At 40.0% G+C, this 13,891-nt stretch overlaps 1 protein-coding gene across 3 annotated transcripts in view; it reads left to right on the top strand.

Moving 5' to 3' along the window:
- The window catches only part of LOC149226851 (glycolate oxidase 1-like), a 75,007-nt gene extending 61,791 nt beyond the window's left edge, over positions 1–13,216 (top strand). Inside the window, exons 1-11 of one of the 3 annotated variants that reach the window (XM_089377629.1) lie at positions 9,602–9,733; positions 10,015–10,139; positions 10,231–10,277; positions 10,936–11,013; positions 11,164–11,288; positions 11,575–11,641; positions 11,764–11,826; positions 12,119–12,188; positions 12,327–12,427; positions 12,547–12,651; positions 12,854–13,216. In XM_089377629.1, coding sequence (XP_089233755.1) covers positions 10,055–10,139; positions 10,231–10,277; positions 10,936–11,013; positions 11,164–11,288; positions 11,575–11,641; positions 11,764–11,826; positions 12,119–12,188; positions 12,327–12,427; positions 12,547–12,651; positions 12,854–13,039 — 927 coding nt within the window. In that variant the 5' untranslated portion in view covers positions 9,602–9,733; positions 10,015–10,054 and the 3' untranslated portion in view covers positions 13,040–13,216. Of the gene's footprint in view, positions 1–9,601; positions 9,734–10,014; positions 10,140–10,230; positions 10,278–10,935; positions 11,014–11,163; positions 11,289–11,574; positions 11,642–11,763; positions 11,827–12,118; positions 12,189–12,326; positions 12,428–12,546; positions 12,652–12,782 lie in introns of those variants that run through there. The other 2 variants (XM_089377627.1, XM_089377628.1) reach the window with 2 other exon arrangements.
- The last annotated feature ends 675 nt before the right edge of the window (positions 13,217–13,891 follow it).

Below are 13,891 nucleotides of genomic sequence, written 5' to 3'. Positions count from 1 at the left end.
GAGGTCCATGGGTTCCATAATGAAGAGTAGGACCCTCAAAAGTGATGGACGAGGGGTTGGCCCTGATTTTCCAAACAATAAACTTGTGGTGCTCTCAATGGGTGTGGGGGCACAATAATGACCTCATGGGTCTCCAAATGAATCGAAGATGCCTATAGATTGTCTGCAAGGACTCTGATGATGGTGTAGGGGATGCCACATCATCCTACAAGTCCTGGGTCAGCTGCCAAGTGCATGGTACATTTGTGGGGCTGACTGGGCATAGGTGACCCAGGTGCATCTTCCTCGTCTAATGAGAGTACCTTGAGCATCTTTGACCATCCTTGGGGATCCATGGAGTGTTGTCTACTGCCGTGGAGGCCCATGGCTCCCAACACACACCCTACATGTGCTAATGTAGCCCTCTGGAGGATTAAGACCTTGTATAGGGATACCAAACCCAAGATGGAGACCATTTGCAATCCTGCATAAGATCCAATGCATCCCCTAGCCTTCCAATACAACAAGTCATTAGATAAATCGAATAAATGAGCTTACCAACCATGGACCACAATTGGGGACTTCATAATGGCCTGCCCTTCCATAATGGGCTTCGGGATGTGCCAATCTCTCCTAACTCCAAGTGGGGTTAACCAAGTATCCTATTAGGTGGTTTCTACTTCTAAAGGGGATAATATGTTCAAAGTACATCCTTCAAAAAGTGGTGGCATGTGACAGATAGGTGAATGAAGTAGGGGATGAGAAGGGGCAACCCTGGGCCATATGTTGGGGCACACGGGTAACTAATAAAAAGGAAGCCAAACTTGGGTTTATAATGTATAGGAGGGAGCAATTTTGGTACACGAGGTGCCCCGACCTTGATTTTTTTCACCCTTCTTTATATTCCTTTTGCCTTTTTATGATTTTCTTTGATTAACTGCTCGGGGCTCAAGGGGTAAGAGCATGATGCATAAGATATAACAGTGAATACCCTCCTTTTAAGGTAGGGTGGTTTATTGCCCACCAGGGATTGGGACAATCGTGGATTCCTATATGATGAAGGAGGCTCGTAGAATTTGTAGGAACTAGGGTGATGGCCATGATAATGGGGTAGAGCTCATGTATTGGTTTTTTCCAATGTTGCACTAATCGTTATTGAGATTAATTCAGCGCGGGGAAAAATCGTAATAATCGGGAAAAAATTGGTAATAATCGGGAAAAAATCGTTTGGTACAAAAATATTCATTTTTTTTCAATTTTTTTAATATCTAAACCATCTACAACATAAAATAAATACATTGACACATAAATATGATAAAAGAACTAATATATAAGATGTTTACTATCATTTCTAGTGCTAAAATCACACATAATAGTGAATCATGTCCTGAATAGTAAGTCCCGACTCCTGAGTCCCAACTCAACCTCAAAATATCAACAAAAAATATAATAATGCATCTCATATCATGAGTCATAATGTCATATACAATGAAATGAACCAAATAACTAAAGTCTAATACTACTGATTTCCTTTGCCCCTCTAGATGTAGATGTCGGTGGGGTTGGTAGTAGACTCTGTTGTGCTCTAGACGCTGAAGAACTAGGAGCTACAGGAGGTAGACCACGTCTTCTACTTATGACAGGGTTAGCTTGGGTCACCTCCTCATAAATAAAATAAGATAAAAATAAATAAATAAATAATTTTTATTTTTATTTATTTTTTATTTTTTCCTTTGCCCCTCTAGATGTAGATGTCGGTGTAGTTGGTAGTAGACTCTGTTGTGCTCTAGAAGCTGAAGAACTAGGAGCTACAGGAGGTAGACCACGTCCTCTACTTGTGACAGGGGTAGCTTGGGTCACCTCCTCAACTTTTTTCCCCACGATTTTTTCGAAAAAATCGGCTAAAAAAAATATTTTCCGATTAAATCGCCTGATTTTATTGTTTTTTTGAAAAAATCGCGATTAAATGATTTAATTGCGATTTTTTCTCGATTAGTGCAACACTGGTTTTTTCCCACGAGCTAAATGTGTTTGTTCCATCCATCTTTTGCTTTTTGTGGTACATTTTCCTGTTAAATGTGGCCAAATATGCTTTTATCTTTCTTTTTAGTTGCATCAACCTTTGGGGCATTATTCTAGGCCTGACTCTAAGGGGCAAGCTAACCCTCTGTGGACCTAGTGGACGAATGTGGACCCAGATGGGAGAAATGATGAATGTTGTGATAATGAGTGGAAAGGGGGTAATATAAGCGGATAAGGGAGTAGGACCACACAACCAAAATCGTGGTTTCCCGTGAAATACCATCCCTAAAGCCAAATGGTCAGTAAAAGTGATCCCACGGGACTAGAATCCAAGGTTAATATCCAAAAGGGGTCTATGGGACAGGAGCACAGACCCAGCCCATACTTTCTGCCGAATCCTCCCATTAATCCATGCCCAAAAGTGTCCATGATAAGCAAACTACAATACTCAATTACCAAATGACAAGGCACACCTTTAGGTTTGGGAGGCCCACCTTCAAACATACGATCATGGAAGATGGGCGCGGGACTGCATGGTTGGCTCAGTTGGCAGAGCGATGGCACAATGAGCTAGCTGGTGGCTACAAGGGGCTATTGGCTGCCGTCTGAGGACCATCTTGGAGAAAAAAATTCTCCTAGGGATATCACCCACAAAATGGTGGATAACAGGCCCTTCAGGCAAATCAGACTTATCATTATACAATTCAGCTCAGAGAGAGAGATGAGCAAAGAACAAAAACGACTTCATTTGACACAATGACAACATCTTGGTATATGGTCTTCGCCTCCCTTTGTTATCTTTTCCTTAAGATTTTATAAACTTCCGTCGCGACCTCGCTTGCTTGAATTGCCAATGATCCCTTTGGATACCATGCTCTTTTCTCTTCGGTGGCTTCTGCGATTCAACTTCAATTTCTCCTTCATTCCTCGTTGATCTTTGTGAACTCCGCTACACTTGCATTTTTGCACACTTTCCTCTTGTTAGCTTTAGTGTCTGACAGATTTTGGTTGATTTCCTTTCTTTTCCTCTGTGGTTTTCTGCGTCACTGCCTTTCGGTCAGACTCGGTCAAAAAGTGTCAAAATTCTGTCCCCAAAACGAAGGACCCAACAATCACTAGACCAAGAGACAACAAAGGGGTACACCATAGCCAAAACCCCTGCTCTTTATGGATTTTCATTGATGAGAGGAGTCAAGGCTCCAATTGAATACAATTCACTCTCTATATAGAGGCCTACAGTTAAGAGCACAAGACCTATGGCTTGATTGATTGGTTGAGTGTTGGGGTGGCCAAGGGTCAATGCTAAGAGAAATGGTTTCCAACAATGGTTTTTTAACAAGAGAAAGGCTCATGAAACCCTTGAACAAGCCCCTAAGTTGAAGCAAGAATAGACAAGATTGTAAAGTTTTGTAGATGTTCTATGCTAAGAGCAATTTCACTTTTCTCACAGCAATCATACAAGTAGATAAGCAAAATGCAGATAGAACATATAAGCAGATCTTACAGAAGACAAATCAGAAACAAGAAAAATGTATGTGTTCGTTTCGGCGGTCAACAGGATGCTTCAACCAGCAAAGTCTCCTTTGGTCAGCCAGCCCAGCATGTGTCACAACAACCCTCCAACCAGTAGATGAGTCAACCCAAGTCAGTTCTACAAAAGTCAACGCTGTCCTGAAAAGTCAACGCAGGGGCAGCAAGCTAAAAGTCAACGCAGCAGCAAAACGGTCAACCCTTTGACCTCGATTTTTGTGTCAGGTAGTACGGCCTTCAAAAATCGAACCTCCCACAAGTTTTCAGCTTGTTTGGACCAAACGTTGACCAAAGTCAACGCTGGTCAAACTTCTGCGAAACCCTAGCAGCAGAAACCCTAGCAGCAGAAAAATCCTCTTCGTCCTTCCCACGTGTGGCTGAAATTCGTCCTCCAGGTAGCTCGTACTTTTTAGGATGAGAGAGGAAGATGTGAGTTGTGTTGTGTTCAAATTCTCTCCAACTTTCCCTGTATATATATCCATCAAGGAGGGTGTGTGACACATCTGTTGGGCATGTGAGCCTACATTACAAAACTGGCTGACCTTGCACATATAATTTATTAAGAATAATAAATTCAAAATATAAGTTCTGCTCATCGGATTAAGACTATTTTTATATGGATTTTACACCTCTCAGAAAGAGGAATCCAACAAAAATATTAGCCTCTTAATCTGAGCATCAGAACATGGAGTTTGGACCTAGTTGTCCAAATTTAACACTCCCTCTCAACTAGGGAGAACTCCATCTATTAGTGCAATTAACATCGTGAGTCATCCCGCCAAAACTTGCTTTGCTGGCTTCTTTATTTCAGAACAGAAGTGGGTCAGTCACAAAGACATCATTCCCCGACTGACATAATCAGTCCAGAGGTCCCAGACCTCACAAATCTTGATCCCAGATCAAGTGGTTGGACCATGCCATCCTAGATAGAGAGTACGGCAATCTCTGATGCGTCCATCAGTCTTTGCTAATAGTCTCTAGCTTTTCCACACCCCATTGGCCAAATGAGAGGTACTTCCCATGAGCCCTGAACTCAATGGGTAGGATGCATACGAGGCACAGATTAAATGAGTGGCGAACCAGCTCAATAATCACAAGGGTGGGGCAGAAGCATTATGAGTGCTTATAGCTCCGAGAAGCTATCCCCAAAGCCCCCCAGAGCTCCCAGAGCTCATCGTCCAACAGGACCCACATCAAAGGGTCTTTCCACGACACCAAGACTCTCACGGAAGGTTAGGAACTTGACCTTCCCCAGGGGCTTAGTGAGAATATCCGCGACCTACTCATCAGTTCCTATATGATCGAGCCTTAGGGCGCCTCGCTGTACCATATCCCGGATAAAGTGGTACCTGATATCAATATGCTTGGATCGGTCGTGGAACACAGGATTCTCAGTCATACGAATCCCACTCTGATTATCACAGAGTATTACAGTGGTATCTAGCACATGTTGGAACAGCTCACTAAAGAGCTTCCTCAACCAAACTGCTTCACATCTACAAAACTTTACATGGAATCGGAGCAGATCTTACAGAAGACAAATCAGAAACAAGAAAAATGTATGTGTTCGTTTCGGCGGTCAACAGGATGCTTCAACCAGCAAAGTCTCCTTTGGTCAGCCAGCCCAGCATGTGTCACAACAACCCTCCAACCAGTAGATGAGTCAACCCAAGTCAGTTCTACAAAAGTCAACGCTGTCCTGAAAAGTCAACGCAGGGGCAGCAAGCTAAAAGTCAACGCAGCAGCAAAACGGTCAACCCTTTGACCTCGATTTTTGTGTCAGGTAGTACGGCCTTCAAAAATCGAACCTCCCACAAGTTTTCAGCTTGTTTGGACCAAACGTTGACCAAAGTCAACGCTGGTCAAACTTCTGCGAAACCCTAGCAGCAGAAACCCTAGCAGCAGAAAAATCCTCTTCGTCCTTCCCACGTGTGGCTGAAATTCGTCCTCCAGGTAGCTCGTACTTTTTAGGATGAGAGAGGAAGATGTGAGTTGTGTTGTGTTCAAATTCTCTCCAACTTTCCCTGTATATATATCCATCAAGGAGGGTGTGTGACACATCTGTTGGGCATGTGAGCCTACATTACAAAACTGGCTGACCTTGCACATATAATTTATTAAGAATAATAAATTCAAAATATAAGTTCTGCTCATCGGATTAAGACTATTTTTATATGGATTTTACACCTCTCAGAAAGAGGAATCCAACAAAAATATTAGCCTCTTAATCTGAGCATCAGAACATGGAGTTTGGACCTAGTTGTCCAAATTTAACAAAGATTGAAGTGGATGCCCACCAAACGAAGAGATTTTGTGGAAAATTCCATCCTCTTGATGTTTAGACTCTCCAATCCCACCAGTGTACCTTGCTAAGGGATTCACACCAAGCCCTAGTTAGCAATCTTAGCCTTGAAGGGGCCAAATTTAGAGAAAAAATTATGGATAGAAGTCAAGTTTGATCACCAACAAAATAGACAAGTCCCTTGTTCCTTGGGAGTATGGAGTCTATGATTTGGTAGGTCAACCAAAAGGTTTCTAAGGAGGCTGAAATCTTGATGCCCTACCACCAAAACTCAAGCAATTATCTATGCAATGAATAATGGTATTTTCATGGGAGAGCTAGTTAAAGTTCACCACTAGGAAGTTCATCCACATGTAATGTGTGAGTAATGCATGCAATAGATCATCTAGATAACATTCAATAAAATTTCAATAAATCAAGGCACAATAGCAAGACCTAGATTCAACATTATTCCATGCATTGGACATGTAAAAGGACATATATTAAAAATAGGTACACTTAAAAGATAACATGCAAATGATTCCATCCATTGATCCAAAGAATAGCTCCAAAGACAACGATTTAGCTCCAAATGTCAAAATGCATTCATAGATCCCAAATTCTCCACAAGAAAAGAAGCCGAATTGCTCAAGAAGGTCGAAATTCCAAGTGATGTGATGATGATTTGATACAATGAATGATTCCTCTACTTATATGAGGAATTTGAGTTCTAATTTTAGCATAATGCCCCCAAAAATCATAAAATAATGTGCCAATCACAAGCTAGGTCACAAGCTGACCTAGTAGCCAATGATAAAACATAAATCTAGCCCACACGTGTGAGTCGTAGGTGAGAGAAAGATGACATCATGCATGTGTGAGCCCTTCTAGGGCTAGCATTGAGGCTTCTTGGTGCCAAGATGTGAGTAGAAGCCCTCTAAAATCACCTCCTAAGGGTTGGCCCTTAGGTCTCTATCAATGCTCCTCTGTGGACCCCAATTTTCATTTTGGGGCACAAAAGTGGTCTCATGGGTCTCCAGGTGGTCAAAATACTTGTTTTGCTCCAACGTTAAGGGCTCTTAACGTGGTGCTAGCCCTCCCATGTCTCAAGGTATGAGACCATCCTCCTTTAGGCCTTGGATCAACTGCCAACCCATCATGAAGTGCTAAGCCAATTGGGGGCATGTTGGGCCCAGGTGCATCATCCCATAAAAGTCATCAATGTTGTGGGTGTTGGAGGTGCACACAAATATGTATAATGCTTTGCTGTTGCTTGGAGTCCCATGGCTCTCAATGCTCGACGTGTGGGTGCCAATATGCTCTTCTAAAATAATTAGGCCCCAGTTAAGTTACCCAAGCCATGGTTGTGGAAACACTTGACAATTACATACAATATCCAATGCTAGGAACTACATCATTAGGTGCATTTAATCATTTTTGCATCTAACTGAACCAAGCTTGAAAGTAATGGGCAATTTGACATTTCAAATAAGGCTTCCCTTCAAAATTAGGGTTTTGAACTCGCAATGGTGTTACCTCCCTAGGTAGGAGTGGCTAATAGACCATCCTATTAAGTGTTTCCAGCGCCCAAGGGGAAGTGACATGTCCTTGGTCCACCCATCAATTGATAGGTGTCATGTGAAATTGTGAATAATGATTGAATGGAGGGGAGAAGACTTCATGGCCAAGTGCCATGGTCAAAGGGACCATCTATGATGGGCTCCTCATCCTGAGTGTATAGATGGGGGGAGGGAGCAATTGTGGATGCATGAGTTACCAACTTAGCCTTTGATTTTCCACACCTTTTGTGCGCCTTTTACTTTTTCTTGATTTTTCTTTGTATTACTGCTCGTAGTTCAAGGGTTATAGCTTGCTTTGTATGATGTATAACAATTATTACCCCTTTAATGGTGAAGCATTTCATTTCCCACCAAGGGTTGGGACATGCAAGGGTTCCTTCTTATAACATGAAGAGCAATGTGTGCTCAAGAATCGGGTGATGACCATTATGAGTGAGGTAGAGCTCATGCTAGGCTTTTGCCTACATGCTAATGTGAATGTCCCAACCATCTTTTGTATTTTGATCTTTTTTTGTCATTGCTTGTGGCCATCTATGCTTTTTCTTGTTCTTTTAGTTGCATCAACCTCCCAAGGCCAATTTCTGAGCCCTACCCAAGTATGAAGATGTATGGTGCCAAATCCTAGAGAACCACGGGTCAATTGAACCCGAAGAAGGGGGGTGGAATATGGGAGATGGAAAGTGGTAAGTATGGAATAGGGAGAGATGGGACTACGCTATCTCAATCGGGGTTTCCCAAGTAGTGCTCCTTCTATACCCATTGGACCATTAGGGGAGGTCCCATTGGACTAAGATGAAAAAATTAACCCCCCATTTAAGGTGAGGGAACAAGATCATGGTCAAAACCCCTCTTCTTTCTAGGTTATGCCATAATCCATGTCAAATGCCCAAAATACAAACAAGCATAAACAGCTGATTGCAAAATGAATAAAATACCTTTCGATCAAAAGTCCACCTTCCAACATGTGCTCTTGCCAAATGGGCGAGGAAACATATGAATGATGCAGGTGGTAGAGATATGAATGGCACATTGTCATCGACTACTAGTAGCTACTAGGGGTTGCTGGCTGCCGGGTGGAAGAGGTGATGGGAGGAAAAAATCTCCTATGGGGTCACCCACTTTTGGTGAGTAATAGTTCCCACACAGGTCCAAATATCTCAACATTTTTAGTCTTCAATGTAATGATTAAATATAGGGCACAAAAAAAATTGGAAAAAATTAATCAACACTCTTAGAATCAAAATATTAAAAGTCTGCAAGAAAATACAAATCTGAAATTCACGTAAATGGTAGATCTCCTACTGTCCAATAAAAATTTAAGGAAAAAGAGGGAAAATCGATAGGCATGCAAAGCCTATGAAAATTTTGTTTAAAAAAATGAAGAAGTGGACATACTTGCAAATACACCACCACTTGTGGGACTTTGGGAAACCCTCCCCACTCCACAATAAAGTGATGGAAAACAAAACACTCTCTCCCTAGTGAGATTAAGGAAAGCTAATAGGAAAAGGAAACCCAATGGAAAAACTTAACAAAAAAAAATGGTGGAAATTGATGCCCATGCCTACAAATGCATCCACAATTGAGGGAGATCAATCTCCATTCCAAAAAAAATATGGTGATGGCAAAGGAAAATGGTGTCCTTCTCTTGGTTCAAGCAAAACCAGTCTCCTCCTCCTTTGCTCTCTAGACCCTTTTTTCTGTTTGCAAAATGAGTGAAAAAACTCAAAAAGGACCACTTAAAGCTACCTTGTCCACGCCATGGCAATCTTTTGGGTTGTGTCATAATTTTCTATGATAATATTGCAATTTCTTTGGCAGGCAAAAAACCATGGATTTTTACCCACAGTAAAATCGGTGAGTGGTAAATTGCAGCTTTGTGATTTTATCACAATGTTAATAACACTGATTTTATCTCGGGATCTACCCATTTCATATTTTCTACAAGCAGAGTAGCTAACACCATATGTTGCATGGGGAACCCTAAATCTAAACTACATTTTGCTTATGTCTAAAGATCAATAATGGAATTTCATTCAATCGTTTTTAAATTGCTCGAGATTTTTGAGAAGTGGCGAGTGTAAAGATGTGCATAATATTATATAGTATAGCTTTTTATGCTTACAAGCTTGAAGCAACTATAAATGTTTATAGTGAATCTTAAATTTTTAATAAATTTTAAATATATTTTTATTATTGTAATATGTAGTTGTCTTCCCACGAAAAATTTGGGGATGCACTCTAGCCATTCCTGGACGGGGCTGTTCCGCCATACTGAAAACTAGTGCAACATAGCTAAGACCTTGTACATTGAACAAACACCATGAGATAAGTGCAGTTGGTAAGTTTTAAATGGCTGGATACCTGATGAATCTCATCTTTGTTACAAGAAAGTTTAGAAGAGAACATAGTTGAACAGTTGAATTAAGACAGCCATACTACTATTTCTGCACTTTTCCCATAAAAATAAATGGAAACAAGAGGGTTGGGTGAGCGTATTTACAAATTGTTGAAAACCAATTCCCTTGCTATCACACTACTGAATTCTTAAATATGGCACTGAACAATCTATATTGAATAGAATCACTGCCCTTCACATATTGTTTATTTCTAATTTACCAGGTTCCGACCTCGCGTTCTAGTGGATGTATCAGAAATAGATATGAGTACTACTGTGCTGGGATTTAAGATATCAATGCCTATTATGATTGCTCCAACAGCCATGCAAAAGATGGCTCATCCAGATGGTATGCATTCTCTATCTATCTTGATTATTGACATCTTATTTTATTACAGAAATTTTCGCAATATTGATTTGGTCTGAAACTTGATTTACAGGAGAGTTGGCTACTGCAAGAGCTGCTTCAGCTGCTGGAACAATAATGGTTTGAACTTCAATCTTTTGTTTGTAATAATGTGCTTTAAGATCAGTGAGATCCCATGTTGTAATAATGTGCTTTAAGATCAGTGAGATCCCATGTTGTCAAATTATGGATTCTTGTCACATTACCAGCTTTTCTTGTTGTTTAACAAATTGTTATAGACTTGGTTCACAGATAAATGGATAAGACACGGGCTAGAATAAAATTAGTGGCCTTTGCTGTCTCTTACTGCCCTTTTTAAAATGTTCATTAAATCCATTGAAGGACACATTTGGGATTCCATGCCTTAATTAGTACCAAACACTTGGAGTCTATGTAGTCATGAGCCTACAGCACCACAGGTGACAGAACTACTTCTCAAAGAGAACTGACATATCATGTGCCTACAATTATCTGAGAAAATTATTGAATCTGTTGTAATATGCATTCATGTGGCCGAGCTATTTATCCTCTGTTTTTTATGCATGTGCAGTTGTCGAGATAGATCTCTATGAATACGTGTTGCTGAACTGATTTACCCATTTTTTCATGTCTGAGGAATGGCTAGGAAGATTGGTTTGCGGAGTTAATTTAACAAGATAGAAAAATGACTGAACTTTTTCATTGTTAGAAAGTGTTGTTCCAGTGTATTTCCTTCTGATTTTCTTTAATGGTATTATAGACGCTTTCATCATGGGCTACATCAAGTGTTGAAGATGTTTCCTCAACTGGACAAGGCATCCGCTTTTTCCAGCTTTCTGTAGGTATTTTATGTCCATGCCCGCTAAAGTTTCCTGTGTGCATGACAACAGCAAGGCTGTCATATACTGCATTTTGTTATTAGGCAACTAGGGCATATAATCTGATAATCCATGTAGTTTGAATTTAGTTTTATGTTTGGTGATGGCAGGTATTCAAGGATAGATATGTCGTTGCACAACTTGTTAGAAGGGCAGAGAATGATGGCTTTAAGGCAATTGTACTTACTGTAGATGCACCTCGACTGGGGCGGAGGGAGGCTGATATTAGAAACAGGTATTGGCTGCACTTGAAACTTATGCAAATGTTAATAAGGTGGACAAGTTTTTGTTCCTTAAAATATTTCTGTAGGGTTACTTTGTGGACATTTGTATAACAATGCTTCGTAGTGTCCTTTAGGATCTGAAAAACATGTTGCACAAATGGGGGAGCAAATTTTATTTATGCCTTCCACCTGATTATAAATCCCAGACTTCACCATTTGTCACTTATTTTATGTTGTGCTTCATGTTTTGCTTAACTTTTTGTTCTTTTTTGAACTAATGTAAAATCAACTATGTAGATTCTCACTGCCTCCGCATCTGACTCTGAAGAATCTTGAGGGCTTGGATCTTGGTACATTAGAGAAGGTATTTTCTTGACCGCAAAGTACTTCGAAAATGATTGCCAATAGTTGGAACGATTCTTATTCTAGTTTTACATTAATCAGTGGTTTAATTTTACTCAATGCCATAATGTGAATTTCTTGCAGACGGGAGGCTCTGGACTAGCCTCATATGTTGCCAATCAAATTGACAGATCATTGAGTTGGAAGGTCTGTCTTACTAGTGGGTAATGGGTCATGTAATTTCCTTTTCATGCCAAATACCCCAATACATCCTTTGTAACAGCATAGAACTACAGTGGTTTAAAACTTTAAACTCCTGGTTGATGTATGTGCATATTGAACTTCAGAAGTCACGGAAAAAGAACTTATAGTTTCAAACAAGGCTTTGCTTTCTAAAGAATCCTTCCCTGTATCGTGATTCAGCAAACATGTAAAAGTTATGTTGGAAGTTGTTTCTTTGATTTCTTTTAATATGTTAAAGGGCATGTTATTGGAACAGGATGTTAAGTGGCTGCAGACAATCACCAACTTACCAATCCTTGTGAAGGGACTAATGACAGCTGAGGACAGTAAGTGTTTTGAGCTTCACATATAATACTTGTGATTTCATCAGTATTTAGCCAATTTTGTTTGCAAGGTCTCATACTTCCAAAATAATGGTTGTTTTTTCTCAAATACTTTGAAGTTTGCTGTTATGTTCCGTACAGCCAGGCTAGCAGTACAAGCAGGTGCTGCAGGGATAATCGTGTCCAACCATGGGGCTAGGCAACTTGATTATGTTCCAGCAACAATAAGCTGCCTGGAAGAGGTGTAGGCTCAATGGCGAAATGATTGTTTTCACAGTAGGCTTATTTTAGAACTTCAGAAGTTTCCACCACAGCAAGTTTGTCAATAGTTGAGCTGATCATTTGTTAGGAGTGTGTGTAGGTTGTAAAAGCTGCAAGAGGTCAAATTCCTGTGTTTCTTGATGGTGGAGTTCGCCGTGGCACAGATGTTTTCAAGGCACTGGCCCTTGGAGCCTCTGGTATTTTTGTAAGTATATTTGCTTCATTGTAGGTGTTTCAGTGCCTGTGGAAGAATTTGAACTTTAAATGCATAGATTAGGTATTGAATTTTTTGAAAAACAACCTTTCTTGATATCATGTTGTTGCAATTGTAATTAGATGGGTTATGCATTTGACAATCGGTGATGTATCCAGAATTTTATGTGGGTATTTGGCATTCCTGGCTGCAGATTGGAAGGCCTGTTGTCTATTCTTTGGCTGTAGAAGGAGAAGCGGGTGTAAGGAAAGTTTTACAAATGCTGCGGGATGAGCTTGAACTCACCATGTCTTTGGCTGGATGTTGTTCAGTAAAGGACATAAATCGCAGCTACATTCAAACGGAAACTGACATGTTTAGGGCTCTTTCAAGGCTCTGACCGGGTCTAATTCAATGGTTGTCTACGAACAAAATGCATATTAACATCCTAAGATAATCTGGATAAGATGTTTTTATTATTTGTTCTGCTAGTCAAAACCTGAAGCTTTGATCCCGAAAATTTACCCACATTTTTCTGTCTCATGTGGCAATCAATGCTTGAAACTATTGCAGATGACATTTGTTTCTCTGGCCCTAAGATGTTAGTTTACCTTAAGTAGATATCTCGTGGCAATTGGTATTGTGATATTATGTTCATACAAATATTAAACATTAGAAAAACTGTTGTGATGAACTTGATTCAGAATCATAATTATGAGCTATAAGAGATACAAGAGATGAAAATTTGGAATATGCCCAGAAAACAATATTAGTGAAAAAATACAAGAAAAAGCTTGAAGTTCATTGAAGGGAGAATGACCACAAACATTTGAGAGGTATTTCTCAAAGGTACTGAAGCTAATTACTCTGAAGCCTCAGCAAAATCATCTTCCATAGCTTTTCGTTTTCTATAGCAAGATCAACTTTCCTTATTTTCCTTATTGGGATTGTTTTGCAGAGTTGTTTTCCCAATTAGTTTTTTACCAAAAGATTGAATTATTCTTCAACAATTGCTTGGAAAATGCCATCAAGTTCTTCATTAAATTCACACGGGTAATGAACCTTGTAAATTTAACCCCCTATGATAAAATCAACTAGACGTCTTGTATTAGATATAGATGACAAGTAAAAATTTGTAGAAGTGGCAAAATGAGGGTAGTGGAAGTGAAGGGTTCCTACGTGCAGTTGGGCAATCAGGAGATTAAATTAACAAAGAACTATTGTTTATGGGTAGCAGAGAAGGAATTTGAAA

This window comes from Pinus tabuliformis, chromosome J (assembly GCF_031772625.1).
Source record: "Pinus tabuliformis cultivar Carrire ecotype Pingquan chromosome J, CPIR1, whole genome shotgun sequence".
NCBI classification, from domain to species: domain Eukaryota; kingdom Viridiplantae; phylum Streptophyta; class Pinopsida; order Pinales; family Pinaceae; genus Pinus; species Pinus tabuliformis.
Note: the sequence above shows the minus strand (reverse complement) of the source record. Positions and strands in the feature narration are given on the sequence as shown.